The 27,068-nt window shown below is 45.2% G+C and overlaps 2 protein-coding genes across 7 annotated transcripts; one reads left to right on the top strand and one right to left on the bottom strand.

The window, feature by feature from the left end:
* Positions 1-311: 311 nt before the first annotated feature.
* TAF15 (TATA-box binding protein associated factor 15) lies at positions 312-19,919 on the bottom strand. 5 transcript variants are annotated; one of them, XM_083587827.1, is made up of 16 exons: positions 19,777-19,913; positions 17,072-17,111; positions 14,862-14,913; positions 13,291-13,381; positions 13,093-13,204; positions 11,730-12,088; positions 11,383-11,494; positions 6,217-6,251; positions 5,530-5,562; positions 4,441-4,550; positions 3,316-3,445; positions 2,651-2,749; positions 2,351-2,441; positions 1,771-1,859; positions 1,564-1,648; positions 312-764 (listed from the first exon to the last, which is right to left on the bottom strand). In XM_083587827.1, exons 1-16 carry the CDS (start codon positions 19,784-19,786, stop codon positions 725-727), a joined length of 1,488 nt encoding a protein of 495 aa, XP_083443953.1. In that variant the 5' UTR covers positions 19,787-19,913; the 3' UTR covers positions 312-724. The 5 variants fall into 5 exon arrangements, with proteins under 5 accessions (XP_083443953.1, XP_083443954.1, XP_083443957.1 ...); XM_083587828.1 differs by having other exon boundaries at positions 2,351-2,438; XM_083587831.1 differs by lacking the exon at positions 13,291-13,381 and having other exon boundaries at positions 2,351-2,438; positions 13,093-13,245; positions 19,777-19,919.
* LOC310750178 (ribonuclease pancreatic-like) lies at positions 19,710-25,649 on the top strand. Of its 2 annotated transcripts, none has more exons than XM_083588058.1 (2): positions 19,710-19,815; positions 25,010-25,649. In XM_083588058.1, exon 2 carries the CDS (start codon positions 25,025-25,027, stop codon positions 25,625-25,627), a length of 603 nt encoding a protein of 200 aa, XP_083444184.1. In that variant the 5' UTR covers positions 19,710-19,815; positions 25,010-25,024; the 3' UTR covers positions 25,628-25,649. The 2 variants fall into 2 exon arrangements, with proteins under 2 accessions (XP_083444184.1, XP_083444185.1); XM_083588059.1 differs by lacking the exon at positions 19,710-19,815 and adding an exon at positions 20,081-22,109.
* Positions 25,650-27,068: the final 1,419 nt, after the last annotated feature.

The raw sequence follows: 27,068 nt of genomic DNA, 5'->3' as shown, positions 1-27,068 counted from the left end.
TTCTTGTTCTTTTTGAGTGAAAATATACACTTGTATGCAGACAATGCCTAGTAAAATTTCTAGAGGCAAGGGCCCTTACAGCTTAATGTCTCTCCCTCTCTCCCACTTGTAAATTTAAAAAAGCTACAGTAATATATGCCGCTTTGCCAAATTTAGATGAACTGCCAAATACAGCTATTCCCACTCCATATTTTTCTGCAACACAGATTCTGCAAAGAGTCCCAAGTATCCATGCAGTTCAACACTTCCTTACTAAACACACAGGGGTTGCTGGGGGTACCTGGATAAGGGCGGGGAAAACAGGCAAAATGTCACAAATAAACAATCAGCTTTTATTGTTTGAATTATAAAACATGTCAGATTTTTGGCAAATATTTTACAATTTCATTCCTTCTTTTTTTTCAACAGCCCGTGGAAGAGAGAGCCTTCTTTTCTTTTTTTTTTAGGTGATGGAGAGTTGGGGGTGGTGGGAGGGGGGGGGTGATGGAAATTAGAAGATGAAAATTTTGATCGACTTGCTTTAAAAGTAAAATAAAAAAGGAGGGGGAGGAATCTGACCCAAGTTCCCTCCCGCCAAATGAAAAAAAAAATCCAATTTCACATTTAATTCCACTATCCAAAAGAGGGCATGTGGGGTATAAAGCAGCAGGCGAAACTCAGCAAAGTTTGCTGTGAAAAGCCGTCAGAAAGATGGGTTAGGGAGGGGGGACCTTCACAGCTGTTCTTAGTAGGGTCGGTTGCGTTGATCGCTTCTGAAGTCATTTCTGGAAGAGAAAGAAAGGAGGTTGTTTTTTTAACCCGAATACCTTCATGTCCAGTGACTGCACCCTAGAACCAGCCACCTGGACTATGGACCTGGCTGGCACCCTTGCAAGCAGTAAAGGTCTGGACAGCTTCAATGGGCCAGGTGTAAATCTGTGGTCAAGGCACCCTAAGCCAAGTTTTCCAAAAAACTTCCCTTTTCTCATCTCCTTCCTCTGGCCTTTGACTCTTGAGATGTGCATTTCCAGGACCCAACCTATGCCTGTGGATGTAGTATGTTTTAACTGCTTTTAACTCTGAATTTTAAAACTGTTGCAACCCGCTCCGGGACCTGCTGGTGAAGGGCAGGTAACAAATCATCTCCTGACCTGTGGCCTATCTAGACATAACACTTTTGTTTTTAAAACCGTTCATTGTACTGTGTCTACTTCTTTTTAAAGCTTGTTCATTTTTATCAGTTCCTTCTTCTGAATATTTTAAATTATTCTATGAAAAACACTTGCATTTTGGGGGTTGGTTGGTTTTACAATCAATCCCTCGTCTTAGGGAACTATGGGAAACTGGAGCCATGTAAGGGGGAACCAGGGGCCTCCTAACAGCTCTCAACACCTTTCAGAGACTACAGCTCCCAGGATTCTTTGGGAGGGGGAAGCCCTGGCAGTTTAAAGTGGTATCGTAGCGCTTTAAATGTAGGGTGTGAAAGTGGCCAAAGATGCAATGATGGGGAATTCTGATTTGGGTAAATCCCAGATCTAACATGCCCTTTGGCCATTCCAATAAGTAAATAAATTCAGCACTGACCGGCCTCCCATTTTTCCGCCAAAGCCACCACCTCTGCGGCCTCTGAATCCCCGGTCGCCTCCAAAGCCTCCCCGGCCGCGGAAGTCTGGGGGGGGGGGGAAGCAAGATGAGCAACACAAGGGAAGGCTTTCTCCAAGCTGTGGCATCCTGCCCCCCACCCCATTTCTGGGGTTATGGTTTGCTTTGGGGTTGGGTTTTTTTACACACCTCCTCCTGATGGATGCCCATCATCCGGCCTGGGCTCATCGCACTGATTGCAGGAATTTCGACGGGCAAAATTCATATTGCCGCAGCTCCTGAAGGAAACAAGGAAACACGCGTTTTAGAAAGTGCTCTGGATTTTTTAGGGGGGGACACTTGGAAATGCTAAATTGTGTTGTTGCAATTTTTGTATATGGCGTTTATTTTTATTACTTTTGTTTCCAGCCCTGTGACTGAAAACATATGAGGAGCAGACTACAAATACCATCAATAAAACAGAATGCAATAAAAATAATAGCCAGTGTGGTGTAGTGGTTAGAGTCCTGGCTGGGCTAGGACGTGGGAGACCAGGGTTGAAACTCGGCCATTAGACCCATCGGGTGACCTTGGACCAGTCGCTCGCTCTCAACCTAACCTGGACTCAGCGCCCAGCCAGTGGTTAGGGATGGTGCAACTCTCAAGTTCAACAACATCTGGAGGGCCACAGATACCCTATGCTGCTCAGCTTGCATTGCAGCTTCCTATGTTCCAACATGGAAGATGATGAAGCCCTTATTCAGATGCAGGCCTAAGGATAGGAACTTACGGGTTGGGACAAACCCAGTCGCCACTTTTGGGTTCTCCGCCTCGGCCCTGGAAGCCGCCGCCTCTTCCGAAGCCCCCTCCTCGGGAACCTGCTGTCACAAATACATTGCAGTTAAACCAAAGAAACACATGTGGGTAGGACTTAGCTGAAAAGCATCAGAATGGCCTCTGCTCCCTGCTTCGGAGAGAGGGACAGCCAAAAAGAGATTCAGGGGAGAAAGTTGCTCCCACACTCAGTCTCAAAATAACAGCACCTCTGGATCATATGCAAAGGAGACCGGGGAGGTGGTCCTGTTCCTACCTCGGCGACCACCACCACCACCTCCATTGCCTCCTCGCAGGAATTCAGGCCGTCTGGTTGCAAAGGAAACCCTGATAACACTGCCGTTGAATTCCTTTCCTGAAAAAAATAATAATAATAATAATTCTTGGTTTTTTTAATTAAAAGGAAGGAAAGAAAAATCCACAGCTGCTCAGGCACAATGAAAAAGAAACCTTCCATCACAGATCCTAAAAGAGATGGCTAAAAGCTCGGTTACTTGACTGAGGATATGTACTCCCTGTGCTCTCACCCCCCCCAAAAAAAAACCCAGCTCCAAAAATCTGAGGCAGCTTTCCTTAACCTTTGGTTCCCAGATGCCATTGGACTACAAATCCCACCACCCTTCAAACATGGGCCGTGCTGGCTGTGGATGATGTGAGATGTTGTACTACAACATCTTGCATCTCAAGGACTATATGTTATAAAGTAAAGCTAGTTGGTGCCTACAAGAACCTTTAATTGAGCCAGCAGGAGGGAGAGAGAGAAAGCAGGGCAAATTAGCAAGCCATGAGTTCTCCAGATCCTGTTGTGAAAGAAGCCTCCAGTTCACCATCACTCTTGATCTTAGTTGTTTTAAGACTGCTGCATAAAAAGGAGGAGGGGAATCATGTACTGGCTACCGAGATGAAGGAGGCCAGTCTTACCATCAAACCAGTCAATGGCTGCCTTAGCAGACGGTGGGTCATCAAAAGACACTGTCGCTTCACCCTTTGGCTTCCCAGTATCCTTGTCTGTATAGAGGTTAATCATGAGTTTGCCAGTTTTCTTGTTAGTCTGGGAAGAAAAAAGAGAGAAAGGCCTGTCGTCACCCTCCATATAACACAGAACTGCTGTGTCTGGCATTGGTGGTGGGGGACTAATGTGGGGCAGGACCACACAGTGTTATGGTTCTGGCTTTCTCTGATCTTCTAGACATTGCAGATTAAGCCACAAACTGTGTGACTGGTGCCCATGGCACTCTCTCAAATTTCCAAAAAGTGCCACTGACCTAAGAAGGCTGGAACCTCCTGCTCTGGAGCACCAGCAACTAGAGAAAGGCTGTTGGGTGCCAGAGGAGTGAATCCCCACCCACACCTCAAATATATATCTGAAAACATGTAACAGCTATGTTTTTGCAATGGATGTGCACATTGGTACAAGCGAAAATTTTGAGCGGAGGCTAATAGGTGACGGGTCTCCATATGGACAGGAAGTTGGATCACTAATCTTTTGGTCTTTTCACTCTTAAGAACTTCCACTGGTAGAGATCCGGCAAGAAATTGCATCATCAAAAACAGAGGCCAGGTGACAGTGAAGGGGGAAAACCCAGACAGATTTTGGGAGTTGGTTAACAAGAGTTCATCACCACCAAGTCCTACAGGAACAAGAGTAACTTCTAGCTGAATCCATGACAGTTAGGGAAGGTATAATTAACTTCTTGGACTCAAGACAGAAAAGCCAGCTGCTTTCCTACACCCACCATGCCAGTGACTTCCTGAGATTGTCAGAGACCAAATTCAGACAGCTAAGGCACCGACACCAGGGTGTTGTGTGTAAAGAATAAGTCTGATGCTTGCCCTACAATTATGGACACCCACCAAGTCCAACCTTAAGTATGCTCCAATCAGAAACCTGAAATGCCTCAGTTTTCTGATTGGTCATCCAATTTAGGAGACATACCTTGCTTTTATCCATTTGAGGATTTTGTTATGAACTATCACCTGCCTCAACGGCATCGTCCCCACAATCTTACCAGGTTTCTCTGTAAGTAGTTTTACTACTTCACCCACCTTAATGACACCTATTTGCTTGAAATACTCCGCAACTTGATCTGTTGAAACGTCATCTCCCAGTCCTTGTACAAAGATGGTGTTGTTATCAGAGTTGTCAGACTCCGAATCTACATCACAGAGGAGCCAGAGTTATTTTAGAACCTGAAATAACTTCTGCAGGGGCCAAGCTAGAAGGAACAGATTTCCAAGACTACTCAAGTCAGAACAGTCACCATTGCATCTGCAAGGCTCATCGGCAACACCCCCCCAATCTTATGGAAAGCTCTGCATGTATATGGGGAAGTTGTGTCAGAGAACTTAATCATTTTAAGTTTAGGAAATAGAATAATAGAACTGTAGAGTCGGAAGGGAACCCAAGGGTCGTCTAGTCTAACCCCATTCAATGCATGAACCACAGATGAAGAATCACTGTCAGGTGCCCATACAAAATCTGTTTCAAAGCTTCCAATGAAGGAGAGTCCACCACCCTCAGAGGGAGCCCATTCCACTGTCAAACAGCTCTTACCCTAAGAAAGTTCTTCCTAATGTTTAGTCAGACACTCCTGTCATTTGAATGAGTTGGTTCAGATCCTACCCTCTAACGATTCGGGACCTGCTCTCGGACAGGAATGATCAAATTACTTTAATAGTGGCTGAATTTTTGAGTGCTGTCCATGTAGAAAGACTGGGCCATTATAAAGAGATTTAGTGGTTCTTAACTGATTGGTGAGGTGGTAGTGTTGTATTGCATTATTTATGCAAACTGATTTTATCTGGAGTTAAAGATCTGACTGGGACAAACTTTGTTATGTTGAGTTCGTATTTATACAATTTGTATACGGTGTTTGTTTGATAATGTGTGGTTTGCTATGCCTAATGAAGGATATTTCATTTCCTACCCTCTAGAGCAGCAGAAAACAGGATCACTCCATCTTCCATGTGACAGCCCTCTTACATCAGCTCTCAAGCCTTCTCTTGGCCAGGCTGAACATAAAGCACCTAAGAAGATTGGTGCACCTCCCCATTAAAGAGGAAGACTGCTGTGTGCCGCCATTGAAAGTGAAGGAAATAATAGAAGGCTGTGGAGCTATATGCTGATGTGCTTACCTGTGTCTGGCTTCTGCCCATAATCCCTCTGACCTGAGAAATGGTTGAGAGAAAAACCAAAGGGTATTTTAGCCAAAAAACAACAACACCTGACGATACACAAACTGACGACGTAAATGAATTCTGAATTAATGAAAAGGTATATGCAACAACCCTTAAGCCGAGACAAGATTTAGAAGAGATGATTAAAAATGAAGGAAGGTGCATCCAAGAAGAAAACTGGTCACAGTCTTTTTTTTAAAACCGAAGGTTGTGGCATCTGCCACCCAGGTTTATGGGGTGGGGGGTCATCTTGTGGGTCCTGGCTGGCCATTCTCAAGTCGTGTGCCGCGATTGTTCTCTCACTGGTAGGTTTTGCTTAGCAGAACTTTGCATTACGTGCCACTAAGTGGCAAGGAAAGGAACAACAACAAAAATCCTTTCATGCAAATGGACAAAAGGAAGAGAAAAGAAACCGGAATCCTGGTTTTTAACTTTATTATTACGAGCACCTTATTTTCTTTTTCTTTTAAAGCACACGTACACACCAGCCTCAGCTCAAAGAGGGAAAACAAAGAGAACAAAAAAAAAATGCTTCTAATGGAACATGGTATTTGGTGGCTTTTAAAGACTGTTACTTATTTATTTATTGGCCTTTTAATGTGGAATTTCCACTGAAATGTTTTATTTCCGATGCTCAGCACTTACCACCAAAATTTTTGAAGCCACCTCGGTCACCACCACTGTAGAGGAAAAATTGAAGAAGTGATTCCTTCTTTTAAAGTCTCTACACCCTGAGCCCAAGGGCTCAAAAGCCACACTTACTGAATGTTACCGTGCAGCTGCTGAATGCGTCCCCTAAGAATTGGCACACACTCCTTCAGCAATAAGTAACACGTGCTCAGCTCCTGCTCTGGAGCTCTTGTTAGTCTCATTGATTAAGAGAAGAGGGTAGGTATGCAGGTGTTCCCAGGCCCACTTCTGTAGCCCCAAATCCCAGTAGTAATTGGTAAGATGCCATTTACACCTGGGATGCGCTCAACAGGTGTGCATGTTGCAGCCACCATCCCACTGGGTTTGCTTCTTGAGCTCTGTCCTAAACAAACCATGAGTTCTGTTCAGACCAAGGAGTTTATCTGCTGTGACTGGTTGATCATGGGGTTTTGTTTTGGGGGAGGGGTGTGTTTATTTTTAACTGTGCACACGCTCGAGGGGAAAGGTCTGATCTGTCCTTTGCAGAAGTTTATGCACACTATATAGACAGCAGGTGCATGATAAAGAAATAAAGAATAATGCAGTTTTCTATTCACAAGGGCACAAGCCAGAGAGAATGCTTGCCACCAGCAAACATCCTACAGTGAATGCTTAAAAATTGCTTACCACAGAATTCCCTTTACACACAGCTGAAGTTCCAAACAGTGTGGGTTTCCTTTTTTCACACTCAATCATTGCTTGCTTTCCTACCCATTTGAGTACTTGCAAAAGATGTGTGGGTGTGCATATGCATGAGCGGGGGGGGGGGGGGAGAGGGAGACTGTTTCTAGGCTAACTACAGTTAGTCTGGACTAGCAGCCACAGTGTTTGACAAGGAAGATCTGCATCAGTCATGAAGTTCACTTTTGGCCAAGCCTCCCTCTCAACCTAACCTTCTTCACAAGGTTGTTGTGAGGATACAAGAGGAGGAAGTTCTATGTGCCATCCTGAACTCATGGCAGGAAGGGTGGGGTAAAATATACTCTGGCTCTTTTTTTAAAGGACAGCCTTTCATGAGTTTGGAGAAATGCCACCCTCTGGCTTCCAATAAAATCTGCGTTCTTAGCTGTGCAGCAAAGCATGTGGGTTAGGTTTGATATATAGGTTCAAAGCCCCAGCAGCCTATGAAGTTCACTCCATGAACATGGGTCAGTCATTCTCTCTCAGGCTAAGGCTGGTCACTATTTGTCAGCCTATCGTAACTCATAAGGCTGCTGTGAGGATAAAAAAAAAGGAGGGAGGGGAAGCTTGTAAACCACCCAGAGCGCATTGGAAGGGTGGGATAAAACAATGCAAATAAATAAATAATTTTGGTCCTAAAACTTAGGCCCAAAAATACATCCAGTTTTTAAACTCCAATCCAGGAAATGCTTCACACTCAAAAAAGGACTGACCTACAGTCATGAGCAGACTCATTCCTTATTTGGGAATTATTTTACATATGCGAAGGGAACAAGGGAACAAGCTTCAGAATGCCAACCTTTGCTCTCATTCAAGCCTCCCTGCATTGCAAGAGTGACTCCAAGTCTTATAAACAGAGAGGTCACATTTGGAACCAAACACAGGGCTGTCATATCAGTTTGGGAATGTCATGGCTGCCCCTCTCCAAGTTCTGGAGGCTTTCTTTTGCTTTTTAAAAAGGAGGATTCAGATTTTCAAAGTGCTAAAGAAATACAAGTATATCCAGATCTAAGTAAATGGGAAAAAAATTGTTCTCAGTAAGAGAAAATAAAGATTGGCTACATTCACATCATACATTTAAAGCGCTGCAACTTCCCCAAAATAATTATGGGAGCTGTGGTTTGTCATGGGGGCTGCATGTTATTAAGAGACCCCTATTCCCCTCTGAGAGCTACAATTCTCCCTTTTCACAGGGAGCTGTGGGAGGGGAATACTGACCTCCTAACAACTCTCAGCCCCCTTAAGAAATTCCAGCTCCCAGAATTCTTTGGGGGAAGCCAGGACTGTTTAAACACATGTCTCATAGAGCTTTAAATGCATGGTGTGAATGTGGCTGTAAAGTCTATAACGCCAGTTAGGTTTGCTGGACATCAGAGAAGGTTTATATTTAGAGATACTGACACACAACAGAAATTGTATCCGGTTATAGACAGTTATTTTAATAGTTGTGACCTACTGCACTCAACTATGCCACCCACCCACCCAACTCCTCCACTCTGAACCTGAGCAAGCTACAACCAAGCGCTTCTGAACCACTGCCCTTTCCTTTCTGTGTCAGCAAAACACACTCTTCCTCTGCCCTCAAGTAGCAGCGCCTGGTTTCTGTCCAGCCGCACTTCGTAGCTTAAGCTCCCACAAGGGCTTGTCAAACGCTTTAACCTGAGGCACAAGAGGGAGCGAGAAGGCAAGGCCCTCTTCCATCATCAGCTTAAGTGGGGCCTGTGCCTTCTCACCTTCCACCCAAACAAGACTCCAACCAGTGGCAGTCCCATGTGGCCGCAAAGCACAACCAACGTTCCTTAACTCCTGACTGGTAGGGACCTATTTCACCAAGTGGCACACTATTTATTGTTATTTAAACTTAAACTGGAAGCCAGTACTTAACTCCAGAATTTGCAGGTAAAGGGATTCATCAGTGCATAATTTAAAGCAAGGTGTGTGGAGGGGGGGAAGAGCCTGCCACTGCTAGCATGAACAATGGTCAGGGATGATGGGAGCTGCAGTCCAGGAACATCTGCAAAGCTCCAGGTTCTCTGACCCTGGTGGCCAGCAGATTCAGCTGCAGAGAAGGCAGGTGGAACACCAAAGGCCAGGGTGAAGAAACTGGTTCTGCCCAAGGGCCACATCCCCTCTAGGAGCAAAATGGCAGCAGTGGGCAGGGCAAAGGCAAAAGTGAGTGAAGCAACAGGCGTACATTTTACCTTTGGGTGGTACCTTTCGACACCAAGACCCCTCTCTATCCCCCACCCAGGCAAGCAAGAGTTCAGGGACACATTCCAGTCAGGCAAAAACATTCAAGGAGAGTATGATGCAGGGCTGGTGAAGGGGATGGCCTGGGGAAGATGGGGTTTGGCTGAGGGAAAGGATGTGTTTTGGAAAGAGTCCTGTGAACCAGATACAGGAACCCAGAAGGCTGCATTTGGCCCCCTCCCCTGACCAGGGTAGGAAACATATACGCAGCTTTGCCTCACCTTAATAAATCTGGTTCTATTTTATACCTTGTTTTTGAGAACCTGCAGAGGTGCAATATAGCAAGTAGTCCTCCGCCAAGCTTCTGCCCCCTCTCCCTATTTCCTACACAAGCATCAATGGGCAACCTGAGCTTTGGCCTGGCACATCTCAACAGGTATGCTACCTCTCTCCAGCATTGCCTGTCTAGATGCAAGCTGCATTCCAGGGGCAGGGAACCCTTCTCAGCCAGAAAGCTGCACCCCTTCATGGACAACATCCTAGGAGCCACATGCCAATGGTAGCAAGCACGGGAATAAGCAGCCGTGAAAGAGAATGGGACCAGGAATGCTATGGACCTCTGGGAAATAGGGTACCTTCCAGCCACATTAAAGCCAGACATTTCTACACACACAAACCTCTCTTCATCCTCCACCCAAGCATGAATAATCACTACAATTTAAAGGACACATTCCAGCCAAGGGAAAGAATCAGAGGTGTGTATGGAGTGGGGCTACTGAGAGGCCTCAGGTTTCCCCACATCTATTCCAATCTCTTTGGAAGAGCAGCCACCACTGCAAATCTTGTTTAGCAATGTGGAAACATTTATTGCCCACCACTGGCTTCACACAGACTGCTTTATGAGGCAGCTTCCAGCACTGCAGATATAGCCTGCACTGTCTTGAAGTTGCCGTGTGACAAACCTGCTTTTACTAGACTCTGCTCTGGTAAGAAACTGGCCACAGATAGCCAGCCACACAGACAAGCAGAGAATTCCTTCTGTCTGGGCAGCAAATCCAGTATATCCCTGCCTGCCATAAACACTCCACAGAGCTCACGGAGCTTCATCAAGCTGGAAATCAACCATCCTAAGTTGGGTTTGAGAATCTTAGCTGGTAACATAATTTAAGGGAATGCTTGCTAATCATGAACAATAGTAAACTATCAATTATATTTTCAGTATCGCTTGACATCACGCTGTCTTTAATAGTCAGAATTGCTTGACTAAATCATGCTGATATAGCCTTAGGAACACAGCAGCCAGAGCTTGTATGCTCAACTTTAAATCATTACCCTAAGGAAGAGTGTTCATCCAGTTGGCTTGCTGAGGTGTAAAACGGGGAGAAAAGCTGGCATGACTTTATGAACTGGGCCTGGGGAAAACCAGGCACCCAATCCCAGCTTAGGCCCAAGCTTATGGGTGCCTCAGCTCAATGCCCACCAGGGTCGCCAACTGAACAGAAAAAAACCTAGCTCAACTTGTTCCGGTGGCCGTAGCCTTGCTGGGGTTTTCAGGACTTGCACAATTCCAACTCTGGGGCAATGCTTACTGACTTCACCCCAGAGCGCTCACTGTCCATGCATGGGGGCGGGGGCGGACGTAGGTTCCCCATGTGACTTAAAACCTGGCACGATCAAGGTCACACTTTAGATTGCGGACCCACAAATACTGTGGGCAGTGGGGCTGGCAAGGAAGAATGGCAGGGTAAGGCCAGGGACCCTGACTAGAGTCATTTAAGTCAAAAATGCCTGAACAGGGCTTATAACAGCTGTTTGACTTGGTTTTCTCATGGTACAATCAGGCCAAGGTGCTGTTAAAAGGTGAAGGACCTGTCAGCTGAGAAGAATCATTGCCCACCTCACTTGTTAAAATGAACCAACTAGTGTAGCCGAATTCTTTGCTGAAAGTATGGCTGGATCCTACTGGTCAACAGGCACTGGAGGTGTCCCATGATACCCAGTTATTTTATCTTGCAGAAAGAGATTCCATTTCTACATTGGAGAATCTTGGTTTGTATGCTATTCCCACCAATTCTGTCCAGTTTTCAGGCAGTACCCATCACAGAGTGCTTGAAGAAAAAAAAATCCACTGCCTTCAAATCTCAAAGGCTCACATGTTTTTGCACGAGCATCCACCCAAGCAAGCCTGAAAAACAGTGGGAGAGGCAGCCACATACAACCTCTGCAGCTACTAGTGTAAAAATCCTTTACCTTAAGCCCAACATCGGACCTCTGCTGTCAGAATCGAACCTGCTTCCACCTCCTCGGGGCCCACCATAGCCTCTGTTGTCTTCGCCATACCTACTCTTCTCACGACGATCATCTGAAGAATTACAAAGCAGTTACTGTGGACTGATAGACAAGAGGCGTCTCCTAACAACTAGGCACCCTTAACGAACTACAGCTCCCAGAATTCTTTGGGGGAAGCCATGATGGTATCATAGTGCTTTAAATGTATGGTGTAAATGTGGCCTAAGTGACCCTGGAGGATTATAAGCTACCAAAGCATGTGATGCTGCTTTCGTTAAACATTTCTGGGTAGCCTGTGCAAGGCTTACCTTGCATGTTCTGGCCATAGCTTTCCTTCTGCTGGGATTGGTAGGACGGCTGGTTCTGGCCATACGATCCTGGCGGCTGCCCGTAATTGGACTTCTGGTTGTAGGAGCCTTGCTGTGGCCCCAAATCGTGCTGCTGGTCGTAGGAGCCTCGGTTTTGGCTGTAACCTGACTGCTGGTCGTATGAGCTTTGCTGCTGTCCTTGCTGGCTGTAGCCCGACGGCTGGTCAAACTGCTTCGGCTGCTGGCTGTAACCCGACAGTTGGTCATAGGAGCCTGGTGGCTGACTGTAACCTGAGGGCTGGTTATATGAACCTGGCTGCTGTCCATAATTGGACTTCTGGTCATAGGAAGTCCTATTGCTGAAGCAGAGGAGAAAACTGATGAAGAAGCATGACCGAAATGTGCAGAAGTTTCGTCGGTTTATTGACAATGCATATACAGGACAGAGTTCCAAGGCAGTCAAGTCAACGGCAACTCAGATCATGATAGCACGCTTTTTTGGCATCTGGAGCACAGGAAGCTGCTCAATACAGTCATAGCACTGGCTCATCTAGCCCACTGCTTTTTTTTTTTAATATAAATTTTTTATTGGTTTTTCAACACATATTAAAAGACAATACAACACAATACAAAAACAAACAAACATACAAACACGTATAATATCTTGACCTTTTTTTCCTTAAACCTTCTTTCAGCGACTTCCCCATACCTCCCCTTTCTGCATCCCTGTTTTAAATCTTTCCAGCAACCCCTAATTTCAGATCTAGCCCACGGCTATATACCATGAAATGCAGCCACTCTTCAGGGCTTGAGACAGAGAGTCTTTCGCAACCCTACCTACAGATGCTGGGGATTGAACCTGGGACATTCTGCACATAAAACAGATGCCCTGTCACTGAACTACAATGTAGGAACCACTGCTGAAGAATCATTGTCAGATGATCATCCAACCTCTGCTTAAAAATCTCCAATTTCTATCAGCCCAATTTCAACCAACCCCATCACGACTAATTCCTGGACGGCCACAATCACCTCTGCTTATATCCTAACGACAAGCAGAATCCCAGCTTAACTCACCCAGCCAATAATCTACACCAGCAATCTTCGCCCCCAGAAACTGGCAGAAAACAATGGAGATTTCATTGCAGGCATATAAATTGGCCCAGCAAAAGCCTAAGAAAGCCAGAATTAATCTGAATCCCCCCTTTCCCCCCCCCAATCAGAATGCCAATGCAATCTTTCTACAAGTTTTCACTGCTTCACAACACAGAGAACTTTACAGCAGTTGTAGCTGGAGGATGTTAGTAGTTAAATTAGTGACATACTTTTATCAGGTTCAGGCAAAACAAGTCAGTCTCCTTACCTGCCTGATGGCTCTTTCTGCTGCCCCTGACTGCCGTAAGACTCCTGGCTGTAAGAGCTCTGGTTCTGATTTTCATATCCCCCATATCCTTGCTGGCCGCTCTGCCCGTAACCTGAAGATCCAACAGGGAACGCTTTAGGTAAACGGTTGCCCCTGAACAGTGCACACGTACAAAAATGTCAGCATGCTCAGCCAAACCTGTCTGGGTCTGTCCATAGTTTCCTTGATAGCCTCCATAACTTTGCCCATAAGAGGAGCTCTCCCCACTCTGCTCATAGCCAGGATAGCCCTGAAATCGAACAGGAAGAGGGCAAAAGAGAAGTCAGGCCACAGGCATTTGTGGAGACCAGGGAACTAAACCAAGACAGCCACTACAACGGTATGCTTTGGGCAGGGAAACCTGGGTTTGAATCCCCTGATTAGCCACAAGGCACAGTGGGTGGCCTTGGGCTAATCACAGGCTCCCTGCCTAACCTACCATACGGGGTTGTTGTTATTTATTAAGTTTTACATAACTTAGAAGCCAAAATAGGCTTCTAAGCAGCTGTGAGGATTAAATGGGTATCCCACTATATGTTTTTTTAAGGCTTTATATTTTCCAAATAATTGTATCCCACTTACCCCTCACTCACTGGCTTTACCATTTTGTTTGCTGTTTGCTTTATTATATTGCAAGGTACAAATCTTCTTCATGCCATTTTGGCAGAAGGGCTGGGGTGTGGGATATAAATATGATTGTGGCATCAATCAGTCCCAGGTTAAGGAGGCTGAACAGGGCAAGCTATAGACTACCTCTGTTCATGTGGCTCAAGAAAAAGAACCCTCTGAAGTCTGGAGTAGCTGGCAGCACCAATCCGCCAACCAGTTGTCACAGGAGCAGAGAACCTTCAGGACCTCTCCCAGGCCTCCACAGGCTGTTCTGGCCAAGCCATGCCCATATGCCCTATACCTGACATTGCATGTGATATGAGGTGCATAGCAGCTTAGTTGCCTGGGTAAATCATACATCAGGAGAATCAGCCTTATAGTAAACTGATACAGATTCAACTCTGGCCTGGAAGGACTTTCCACTCTACAAAATGTAAAGGTAAAGAACCCCTGGATGGTTAAGTCCAGTCGAATTCAACTATGGGGTGCAGCGCTTAACTCCACTTTCAGGTCAAGATCGTTTGTCCACAGAGCTTTTCTGGGCCATGTGGCCAGCATGACTAAACCACTTCTGGTGCACGGAACACCATGACGAGTGCCAGAGCACACGGAAACACCGTTTACCTCCCCACCGCAGTGGTACCTATTTATCTACTTGCACTGGTATGCTTTCGAACTTCTAGGTTGGCAGGAATTGGAACAGAGCAACAGGAGCTCACCCCATTGCATGGATTTGAACTGCCAACTTTACGATCGGCAAGCCCAAGAGGCTCAGTGGTTTAGACCTCAGCGCCACCCGCATCTCTCCACTCTACCATTACCACTCTACTATAACATGAGGAATAACTCATGATAGAGTGAGATCATGCTTGCTTTTAATGGCAAGCACTCTATCAATCCACATGTATAATTTCTGCAGTCTAAATCTCAAATGGGCTCCTTTTGTATCTCATTAGTCACACTTGATCCTTCTTCCCACAAAGTTCACTCAAATACCAGCTGTCTATCTCTCTCAAGAGGACCAAGAAAGACATTGATTACACCATGATCCTGTCATAAAAAAACTGATGCTGTGATTTATTTATTTTTTAAAGCAGCACAAAAGTGGTCATTTGGCTCACCTGTGGTGCCTGTCCATAGCTTTGATTTCCTTGATTGCTATATCCTGTGTAGCTGGAAGAGAAGGTGGCAGATAAGTGTTATTTCCACACAGCACCTCCCTAGGGGCAAAAAGAAGAATTCACATCTATCTGAGCATCCTGCAGCATCTTAAAGAGCAGTTCTTTGTTGCAGCTTAAGCTTTTGTGAACTGAAGCCAACTTCTGGCACACAAACATTATGCACAGAACCTGAAGTTTAGGGAAGGGCACAAACTGTTCTTGCAGAGACATAACTGTGTTCTTGTTGACCAGCAGAAAGTATAGAAACCAGTGACTCTGGAAATCCCTAGTGACGCCTTCTAGCCAGACGTGGCACACGGTCTGGCACTTTGTTCTCTTTGGAAAAAACATATGCACCTGGGCTCTTTAGAGCAGCCTTCTCCAACTTGGTGCCTCCGTATGTTTTTGGCTGCAACCCCCATGATCTCCAGTCACCAAAGCTGTATCATGCCGGGGCAGATGGGGGTTGTAATCCAAAACATCTGAAGGGCACCAGGGGAAGGAGAAAGCTCTAGAGGAATTACTGAGTTCCTTTTATAGCACGTCAATAAGTGCTAATTTCCCACTGGACCAACTTCACATCAGAAGTAATTTGCAAAGAACGCCTTCACTTAAGACATCACTTCAGCACGGACTTATCTCTCCAATTTGTACAGCTTTAGGCATTTGAAACCAGACCAGCGGTCTGGCTTATTTTTGCAATTCAATCTGCACTATATGTAGACTTTTTTTCACATTAAGGAAGGTCCGTAGCTCAGTGGTAGAGCATTTGCTTTGAATGCGGGAGGTCCTAAGTTTACTCCCCAACATCTCCAGGTAGGCGTGGGAAATATTCCTGCCTGAAACCCAGGAGAGCCACTGCAAATCAATGTAGATAATGCAGAAGTAGATGGACCAATGGTATGGCTCAGTTTGGCAGCTTCCTATGTTGCAATAAAACAAACCTTGTTTAGACATATACGCACACACTTTGTGACTAGATCTGAATTTTACCCACAGCAGTTGAGGCTACTTTATAGATCACCACTTTAATTGTGTCATCCAAATGAAAAGTTTGAATTTGGGGGGCCATCCAGTCATTTTAATCAATACAGTACTGTTAGTATATAAAACCCTTAACAGCTTGGAATCGGCTTACTTGAAAGACTGCCTTACCCCAATTGTGCCTGTTCAACTGCTTCAAAATGTGAAATGGCACTTTCACAAATTCCACATAACGTTCGTTACACACTTGCAAGGAATCTATCCTTTTAGCATGACACCTACTCTCTGAAACTTTGAGCCTCTTGTTATTAGATAGGCATCATTGCTGTACAGTGGAACCTCGGTTTAAGAACAGTCCTGTTTACGAACAATTCGGTTTACAAGCTCCACAAAACTGGAAGTAGTGTTCCGATTTGTGAACTCTACCTCGTCTACAAACGGAACCAGAACGGTGGAAGGGCACCGGTGGTGAGAGGCCTCTTTAGGGAAAGCACATCTCAGTTGAAGAACAGGTTTGGTTTAAGAACAGACTTCAGGAACGGATTAAGTTTGTAAACCAAGGTACCACTGTACTGCTTTTGAAGCCTGCTAAACTCTTTTTTTGTTTAGGCAAACCTATCCAGGTGAGCAATTTTATGACATATTTTTGTTTCTAAACTGTTGGTTTTATCTATACAGTACTTGATAAAAGTTATTATGTCCACTTGTTTTTAAAGTTTGATTTTACCAATATTTTCTTATGAATGTTTTATACTGTTTTTATGTAAACCGCTTAGAGGTTTTTCTGATTAAGTGATATCTAAATCTTGTTAAATAAAGTACTGTAAAATAATACAGCATTGGGCAGGAGAGAAAGGGATATAAGGGACAGGTATTTGTACTTGTTTCCCTGTGAGGAAGTACACAAGCTGTTCTTTTTACCTGGTTGGGAGAGCAGGACAGGGAGGCTAAATGGTAACACTGAGCAAAAGGGAGGGTGGCAGAAATGGCTTGGACATAAACTGTAACTCTGCATGTGGGAATTTGAATGGAGGAAAACGATTCCAAAAGAGAGAGGCAGAATGGTAACTACCAACCTTCCAAAAAGTCTCAAGAAGATAGCAACATATTACACCACAACATGGGGGTTCTTGTGTTTTTCTCCACAGGTTTAAGCCCTATACGGTATCATCATTAGATTTGCATACCTTTGTTGCTGATCTCCAGAATGGCTGAAACTTCCAGAATCTTAAAGGAACAAAAACAAAAATAAATTCCAAATAGGCACTTATATAAGAAATGAACTTTTCAGCCAAAAATTATGATGAATTGGTTATTTGTGATGAGGAGCTCAACAGTTTATTTTTCATAACGAAAGCTGGCACAACCTCTGTTCAGATGATTTCAGGCTCTCTTGCAGCAAGGCATGTGTGTTACAATGCTGCTCGTCTGCTTTGAGAAGCAGGGCATCACATCCATACCATACATTTAAAGCACACTGTGTTCCTCAACATGTGTAAACTACCCCCACAGAGCTACAATTCCCAGTGCCTTTGAACTACAGTTCCCAGGATTCTATGGGGGAAGCCATGTGTTTTAACTGTGACTAGGGACTTCTAAATCGTATCAGAGCAAGGCTGCCAATGCCAGGAAAAACTGCCCGAGTTACATGCAAATGAAAATTAACATTCAGGCTTGATGGGATCTTCTCCTAGAACCCCAAAGGCCACCATATAGAGTCAAGTGTAAAAAACAAACATGTAGAATTAAAGAATCCGGAGTCTAGGGAATTGTTCTGAGTACGAGAACTATTCCACACAGCTGAGTGAAGGTTTTGGCCTCTAGCTTTCTGTCTGCTCCACCACTACCCTTTTTTCACATATAAAAAGTACATGGTAGAGCTGGTTAACATCTGGTTTTCAATATCGCAATATATCAGCAGCTAAACATCACAATATATCACAATGTCTGAAATAAGGATGGAACTATGTAGAGGCGAACACATGGCAATAGTCTCCAAAACTTTGCAAGAGGTGGGAGAATGTGTGAAGGGGAAGCAAAAAGTAGCAGGGAATGACCGGATCTCAAATTCCTTCTGCCAAGAATGGAAAGAGGGGTGTGGATGGCTGAATGCCCACTGGCAAAGGACCATCATGGATTCATATTGGATTTGTAGGAGTGACAGTAACTCTGTTCCCTGCTCCATTCCAACCTGATAATGTGAAGAAAGTCTAAAAGAGGCCCAGCCTTATTGCAAGAATAGTTCCCTGTACGTGTTTTTAAGAGAGACTAGGAGAGACCCTCCTTTAAAGCCAGTCTTAGATAAATATCCCAGGCCACAGACCCTCACATGTAGCTGCAGTCCTGCACAGAACAGAAGATGAAAATCCCAGCATGTTCACCTGTGGAAAAGATTGCTGGTGCTGGGGTTGAAAGGGTGGGGGACACAAGACAGAGGAAGTTCAGATGTGGGGCCAAAGTTCACAGTGCTTGACAATCATTGCCTTAAGTATTTGTTTTTTCGATCCTCTGTTAGAGATGTCAGCAACTGGAGATGAACAATTGAGAAGACAGGTGGGTACTTGTGCTGAGCATGATTTCAGACACGGTGAATGAGGTGTGCAGTATCTACAACTATAAATAACTCGTCTTGGATATCATTTGCTATTTAATATAGGTGCATGGCTAGCCATGGTGAACAGCCACAGAACCCTCTCAAAGATGCTTGTGCCCAGCAGAAGTTTGCAATGTGTTTCCAAAAACTGTTTTGCTTCTCTCCTCCCTTCAGTTACAAGAAGCCTATTTCCAACTTGAACTCCCACTGCGAAAGAACTCTAAGACTGCAACAGCCGCTTGGAAAGGGCTATGCTCTGACCACCGCCAAACATTCCACACAAACAGCAAGAGCACATATGCCTCATAAGCGTCCCCCATTAGTAGCCAGCATCATCCTTCACGCTTAAGAGCAGCCTTCTCAAACCTGATGCTCTCCTGATGTTTTGGACTAAATCAGCCCCAACAAACGTAGCCAGTGGTCAAGGATGTTGGGACCTGCAGTCCAGCAAGCATCTGGAGGACCCTGGCTTGTGGAAAGAGATAGGACTATATTGTAGTTGACGGGCTGAGGCCGAGAGAGGAGTAGAGGGAACTGTTCATATTCCAGCCACGCAAAAACACTCAAGGAAGGTGTGAAACACTGCCAACGAAGGTTGCAGCCTGGGGACAGCACCAAGGGCCAAATAAGGAAACCCAGGGGGGCAAATTTGCCTGAAGTTTCCCAACCCTACCATAATAATATTATTATATTCAATCTTTTCAGATCCAGGACCCACCTTTAATTCAAATATATCTGCATGCCAGTGGTGCTCCTGCTGTGACCCACCTTGTATCAGACATGACCCAGCAGTTGATCCCGACCCACTAACTGAAGACTACTGTATTGCCTTTCCCAAATTACAAAAACATAAAAACTTCGATATATTACTATAAAGCTGTAAAACACTCAACTATTGCCAACAACATTTTTATTACTATTTTTAAAAATAAAATAATATTGCTATTATATAGCCTTCTTCAAGGATTCCAGTTTAAAAATAAATAAATAAACCACAAACTGAGGCGCCACTCACGCCTCGACTGGCCAAGAATAGTCCCAAGGGGCCTTGAGCACGTGAGAAGAGTCAGCTGTGGGGCGAGCGCGCAGGCGCACTCGCGGATCAGTCGAGCGCAACCTTTGCAAAAGGGCCTGAAACTTGTGGGAGGAGTCATTGCGCAGGCGCAACCCCCTCAAATATGGCAACTGCCAGACCCGCTGGGGTCCTTCCCTCCTCCCAGAGGCCACGCCCCCTCCCGCCTCCCCTTCAGTGACAGCCTCAAGCCCCGGTTTCCCCCAGCGAGGGAGGCGGCCACCTACCCGACGCCATCCCGGTCAGCGACCCCGGCGGGGAAAGAGGTGAGGCGGGGGAAAGACGCGGGACCCCGAACAACCCGCTCCGTCGGCCACTCGCTGACTGACTGACTCTGCCAGCAGCGGCAGCAACAGCAGCGTTGTCGACGCCGCCGTCGCTTCGGCTGCGGGGCGGCGCAGCCAATCAGAGCGGGCAGCGCCTACCAACTGAACAGCGCGCGCAAGAATGGGGGGGAAAGAGATAAATAGGCGTGTTGGAACATACCTATTGACGCCCTGCAAGGGTGTGTGCGAGAGAGAAGAGAGAGCAAGAATATTGCTCCAATCGATGACGGGCGGGGAGGTTCTGTCCGTGTTCCAAAGCGGGCTGTACCACCTTGGCGTACAGAGGAGGAGAGGAAGGGACTGAATGGAACGTACCACTGTGGCTTCAGTGAAATAATAGCTTTTGGGGCTCTTTAAAGCGAAGGGAAAATGTACTAATGCATTAATATCCCAGCTTTCAGCCAAGGAGCTCAAGGCAGCATATATAGTCTGTCCCCCGCCTTTTTATTTTTTTCCTCACAACAACCCTGTGAGGTAGGTTAGATTGAGATAGTGTTCTGCCTAATATCTTTATGGCAGCGAGAATTTGAACTTGGATCCGGTCCAAACACTGTAACCGCTACACAGTGGATCCCCGTAATTAGTGAAGAGGCAAAACTGTGATATTAAACTCAGTGTGTGATATACACACCATTTTAGCTTGCTTAGATTTGAATGATAGGGAACCTGTGAAAGTAGCAGCTTTATACCAGGCGTTCCTTTGGAAATGGCAAGAAACCCAAAAATCCGTACAATGTTGAGATCAGCTGTTGAAATCAGTGCAGCCATGAAAGGTTCAGTTTGCTATCTTGATTCAAAATTACACCCAATTATATCCAAACACGGACAAAAGTTGCCTCCTTAACCTCAGGAGCCATCAAGCAAAATTTAGTGATGATATCTTACGAAGTGTCCAAATAAATAGAGGACCAACAAACAACTTTCCAAACTGTAGTAGATAAAACGTCTCTGATAGCGTGCAGAGTGCATTTGGCTGTGTAATCAGAGCAATTCCCTCACACATCCTAGCAATAAGGGTTCATGCCTCAGGAGAGCTGTCACCTCTTTTCCCCCACAGGCATGGTTATTGGGGCCTTTAGCTGCTATACAACAGATAGAAATTCTAAAGGTGTAGCTTTCTTGGCCATCACCATGCCATAAATTAATAGTACTGTACAAATCTAGTTTCTGTACTTTTAACAGCTGCATCACAGTCAATGCCTCTTAACCTAATCTACCGCAGAAAATTGAGCCAGTAAAACTGGAGAAGAGTTCTGAGGGCCACCCAGAGAGGCATGGAGGGCAAAATGTATTGGTTACATTGGTGGCCTTACCTTTCCAGGCTCAATTTAAAGGTGCTGTGTTGAGTCTTTAGAGCCCTGGATGATTTGGGACCTTGTGATCTGAAGGACTCTGTGCACCTGTATGGATCTGCCAATACTGTAAGATCAGGAGAGGTCCTGCTCTTTGCCCTGGCTGCAAGAACCATGAGGCTGGCTGGTAGTGGTGGGCAGGGACCTCTCAGTGGTGGTTCCACACCTCTGAAATGCTATCTTTGTGGAGATACATGTGGCATTATTGATAGAATAGAACTCTGCTGAAAACAGAGTTCAAGGGGACTTATTCCCATGAAAGTCAGTGTAAGGGGATTAGAGGGAGGGGCTGAATCACATTGAGTCATTTTATTCTGTTTTAGCGCCAATTGTAGTTGAGCCAGCATGCCATAGCATGGCTGGAGTGTCGGTCTAGGACATGGGAGACCAGGGTTCAAATCCCCACTTGGCCACATTAAGCTTACTGGGTAACCTTGGGAGCCAGTCTCGCTCTCTCAGCCTCACCTACTTTGCAGGGTTGTGTGAGGATAAAATGGTGAGGAGGAGAACCATGTAAGCCACCTTGAGCTCCTTGGAGAAAGATAGTGGAACAGAAGTGCAATAAATAAACAAACAAATGCTGTCTTAAGCCTTTTGTAACCTGTTTGAGTGGATGCCTGAGGGGCAGGGCATAAACCATCCTAACGAAGTGCAGACATGCAAAGAAATGACTCATCAGCCACAAAGTTTAGAGGGAGTGGAAGGGAGTCAAGTTCCAGCAAGCAAACTGCTAGCTGAGAGATGGGAGAATCCACAGGCTCACTTTCCTCCTGAATCTAACTTCCTACTGGATCAGAAGACCGGAGGGACTAAGCAGAACAGCTCCTTTGTAGGTTCGGTGAAGAGGAGGGTCTGTTTCCGGTCTGGCTGCCAGGGGAAATTGTGAGTAACACTCTCTCCCTGTTTTAAGAAAACAGAGGTCTTTTCCCATCATTGCTGATGTGAACAAAGATGGCTTCTCTCTCGCCAGGAGGGCAGTAGCAACAAATCTGGAAGGAATTAAGCTACAGTGGTCCCTCGGGTTAAGAACTTAATTCGTTCCGGAGGTCCGCTCTTAACCTGAAACCTTTCTTAACCTGAGGGACCACTTTAGCTAATGGGGCCTCCAGCTGCCGCTGCGCAATTTCTGTTCTCATCTGAAGCAAAGTTCTTAACCTGAGGTACTATTTCTGGGTTAGCGGAGTCTGTAACCTGAAGCGTCTGTAACCCGAGGTACCACTGTATTTGCAATGTATTTTATCCAGTCTGCTGGGACAAGAACATGCTGTGTACTTTGCCTTCTTCTCTCTTTCGCTTTACTAGATAGCTCAGTTGGTTAGAGTGTGATGCTGATAATGCCAAGGTTGCAGGTTTGATCCCTGTTTCGGTCTCCTGTGTATTTCTGCAGGGTCTTCTCCAATTCTCCAATTCCATGATTCCATTAATCTCCCCCTCCCCAGCCGCCCCCTGAATGTTATTTTCTGCTTTCTTTTCTTTTGCAAGGGACCTTGGCACTGAGCAAAAGTGCCTCTTGCAACAAAATGTTGCAGCATTATCGGCACTCCCTACAGGAGTGCTCCTGTTCAATGTGCCAGCCAGCTAGTCAGGCTCCCCTTCAGCAGACCATTCCCTGTCTTTTCCTTTTCCAGCTGACACACAGCATTCCATGGCTGCTGGATACGCATAGTCCTCATTGGGTTGGGCTTCTGAGAAGGGGTGGGGCTGGCTTTTTCATTTGTTTTCCATAATTTTATTTTATTTTTGTGTTGCTGGAAAGCTCCACATTCCTGCAGATATATTCTGATGCAGCCCACTGGTTTCTCTGTAGACCACATTTAGATTCCAGTCCAGTCAACACTTGGCCACTTGAGTTTTCTATTAGAGGGAATAACAATAATCATTCTGCACTTGTAAGATGTTGCTCTGTTAGTGTGGAAGCATCTATATTGTGGAACTTCCTGCCTATTGACATCAGGCAGCCGTGCCTTTGCTGTACTCTCTTCAGTGCCTCTTAAAAACATTTTGCCTCTCCAGACATGTATAATGTTTAGCGTATAGCTGGTTTTAATTATTTTTGAATGTTTTAGTAGTTCTTTTTAACTGATTATTTCGCTGTTTTATTCTTTTCGTAAACCTCTTGGAGATTTTATTTAGACTTGCCACATGTCTGGGAAATCCCTGACATGGTCTCTTTTGGGGGGGCCTACATGCCTATCTAGGGGAATTTTTAATGTCTGGGGTTTGGGGGGGTGTTGTGCACTGATGGCTCCGGTTCAGGCTATGGCTCTGGGTTTGGCGTGGGTGGCTTGGCGGTGGTGAATAGCTGGGGGGTGAGCTCAACAACTCTGCCCCCCCAAATCTCAACAACTTTTTTGGCGATTGCCCAAAAAATGCTCAAGAAATGTCCGGATTGATACCTCTTGAAATACGGTGTTATAAATTCATAGTAAATCAACCGTACATCAGATTTACACCAGTCCACTTTTATTTTGCTCCATGAAGGAAGGACTATCAAAGGGGGACTGTTTGATACAGGATGACCATAATCCCTTAAGCGTACCATCACGTATTCAGGAGCCCTACCCAGTTGGCATGACAACCTTGATGGTCCCAGACAGAAGACCATCAAGGTCACAAAGGACTTGCATATGGGAGTGGATTCAACACGGATTGGAACAAAGGACAATGATCAGATCTTCCCTCTGGGGGCAGGAAACTGCCAACTCCCCTTTGTCCTCTGGAAATGACTCATGGGGAAGGGGAAAGGAGGAACCAGCGAGGTGACAAGATACTCAGGTTACCTCCACAACTCCTCCCTCAACTCCTCCTTTTTGTGATGTGTCAATGATGTAGTCATGATGTAGTTGTAATGTAGTTCTAGGAGTGTAGCTTGGGGGATTCGTAATAAAAGTTGGGGTCTTCTTTTGTTCGGGGCTTCCATTTTGTTTCAGCTGGTGGCAGGTGGGAGTCCTGTCGCGACAGTCTTCAATAAAGACCAAGCCTACTGGCTGCTGTTTTGCTCTGGTATTCCTGGCTGGTGTCCTTGTTTTTTGTCCAAGGGAGCCCTCGGATTTCTCCATTAACAACAGCAACCCTGTTTTATTACAATTGAGCTGTGTATGAATTTTGTGAAATGAATTTTCTTAAAGCAGACCCATTGAAACTAAGCGAACCAAGTTAGTCATATCCATTTACTTTCAACGGGTCTACTTTGCAGTGTTTTGTTTCTTTATATACCATTTTTTGGCTGAAGGGAAAGGCCCCCCCAGGCGGCTTACAAATAATAAATAGATACAGAAGAACACAAATTCGAAAACAAAAACCCTAATATTTCAAAAGTATCTAAAATATCCATGGTCCTGCCAAAAAGGCAAAGAGCATTCTCTACAAAAGCATCAAGAGAGGAAAAGAGCAGAATGCTTAAGCATCAGCTCTTCCTTATGAGAAAAGCCCTAGCTCGGGGGCTCAATCCCAGTTTCAATCCCTGCTGGCATCTCCAGGTAGGGATGCGAGAGATTCTTGCCTGAAATTCTGGAGAGCAGTTGCCAGTTAATGTAGGCAGCACCGAGCTGGATGGACCAATTGTTTGACTCCGTATAAGGTAGCTTCCCATGTTCCTGTAAGTGTCCCAGGCAGGGGGATTGGGCAAAGCATGTGGAGATGCTTGTGTTCTGATAGTTCCAGCAGTCTCTGCCCTGTAAGACTATTGCTGGACACAGCCCACTGAAAGATTGTTAAAGCTGCAGATTTGCCCCGTGTTTCATCACAGTTTTATTAAAGATGTACATATACAAACCCTGCAGGTGCAGCCGGACAGCATGGCTTCAAGGATGGCGCCTCTGCTGGGCCTGTTCCTCCTCGCCATCTCCACCACCAGCGTCTCCCACGCTCAAAGCTCAAAGGCCTTCCAGAGGAAGCACGTCACGTTCCTGGATCACATAGACCACAACCAATGCAACAGTGAGATGCGGAACAAGCGGATCTCTCAGACCGAGAACGGGTGCAAGCCGCTCAACACTTTCATCCATGCTCCTGAGCAAGTTGTCGACCAGGCGTGCACGGCGGGGGAGCCATACGTGATCCGGAACCGGGAATACAAAAAGAGCCCCAAAAAGTTCCGCATCACAAACTGCAGGCTCTCTCAGGGACACGGGGACGACTGCGAATACGTGGCGGAAGCCAGCAGCTTGAGATACATTGTTGTGGCTTGCGACCAAAACAGCCGGCCGGTCCATCTGGAGAGGACGCTCACCGATGCAGCTGCCGGAAAGCCAGACAACAAGCAGCCGAGTTTGAACCCAACCAAGAAACCGTCTAATTCTGCAAGCGCCCATTGGGTTCGAGGGCAGGGAAGTTGGTGCATGGGGCGTTTGGGGGGAGTGCTGCTGTTTCTTTCCCTTGTCCTCTTCTGGTGCCTTTAAGAAGGAAATCATTTGAAGACAAGCTTGTCTCTGCTGCATTTGGTGAAATGGTGAAAGCCAGGGAGCCCCACAATTCCTGTTGCCACACTTGCACAGTGAGCGTCTTCTTCTGAGAAGACCCAAGGAGCTCCGCAGGATCAGACCAAGGTATATCTAGACCAGCATCCTCCAACCAACTAATGGCCAGCCAGATATTCACATATGAAGAACTTGCTGGTCAGGCCAATGGCTCACCTGGTTCAGCATCGTATTATCTCTTTTTTTAAAATAAAATATTTATTGGGATTTTACAAAAAACAAAGGTTTACAGAATAAAAAGAAAACATATAAAAAGAAAGAAATAAAAAAACATACAAAAATACATAAAGTAGAAAAAATAAAAAATAAAAATACAAAATGCAAAAAAACGAATAAATAAGAAAGAATTAAAAACAAATCCATTTTTTTGTATCTTTAAACTCATTAGCTTGTTTCCTTGACCTCCTCACACCTCCCCTTTTTGTGTTCCCATTTACATAATTAAATCAACAAATCCTTACCCTCTTTCATTTATCTTAACTCTATATCTTAACATATTATAACTCTATATTTTCATCCATTATCAATCCATTTTTACATATTCTTATTAACTTTGTTGCTAATGCCACTTATTTTCAATCCAACATCATTTTAACATTCATTAATTTTACAGTGTTTCAGCATCGTATTATCATGGTGGCCAAGCAGATGCCCCAAAGGGAAGCCCACAAGCAGGACCTGAGCATGGGAGCCCTCCCGTGGCTCCCAGCAACTGGTATTTTCAGAAGCATTGCTGCCTCCGACTATGGACTTCTTTTGCTCTTTCTGAACCTTTTCAAATTTTACAAAACCCTTTGTAACCAGAACTGCGCACAGTATTCCAAATGCAGCTGCAACATAGATTTTTATAACACCATTATGATATCCGTATTTCCCCACACGCTGGAGAGGGGCAGGGTCCTGGCAGCTGGACGTTTGATCCAACTGTTTTGGGACTACAATTTACATCATCCCTGACCACTGGTCCTGTTAGCTAGGGATGATGGGAGTTTTAGTCCCAAAACAGCTGGAAGGCCAAGATTGGCCATCACTGAGCTAATACCTTCCAACCCTTTGTGGGGCCCTGGTGGCAACACAGATGTTTAGGGGTTAGGCCTGAGGCTATTTTCTGCAGAAGAGAACACTGCCTTCCTTCTTTTAATACTTAAATAGTGCATATATTTGGCCAAAATAGCACGTTGGTGGACTGGGAGGGTATATCCTTTCAATATGGGCAATTTTTCTTATCTCCAGTATTTAGCTCTTGCTGCAAGAACTATTGAAGAAAATAGTTCTTGATCTTTTCAAATTACATTTACTGCATAACTCAATAAAATAAGTTCTAAACTGGCACATTTTTTGTGATTCTATGCATTTCATTTAT

Source organism: Podarcis filfolensis (genome assembly GCF_964270895.1).
Source record: "Podarcis filfolensis genome assembly, chromosome: 15".
Lineage (NCBI taxonomy): Eukaryota > Metazoa > Chordata > Lepidosauria > Squamata > Lacertidae > Podarcis > Podarcis filfolensis.
This window is presented reverse-complemented; position numbering and strand designations above follow the sequence as displayed.

Excerpts from the sequence above, each read along its gene's own strand:
- TAF15 (XM_083587827.1), bottom strand. Across the intron at positions 13,382-14,861 it reads GCTATGGACAGGCACCACAG|GGCTATCCTGGCTATGAGCA; the intron begins GTGAGCCAAATG and ends GTTCGATTTCAG. Across the intron at positions 4,551-5,529 it reads TGGGCAGAAGCCAGACACAG|ATTCGGAGTCTGACAACTCT; the intron begins GTAAGCACATCA and ends TCTGTGATGTAG.
- LOC310750178 (XM_083588058.1), top strand. The coding sequence starts at position 25,025 with ATGGCTTCAAGGATGGCGCCTCTGCTGGGCCTGTTCCTCCTCGCCATC.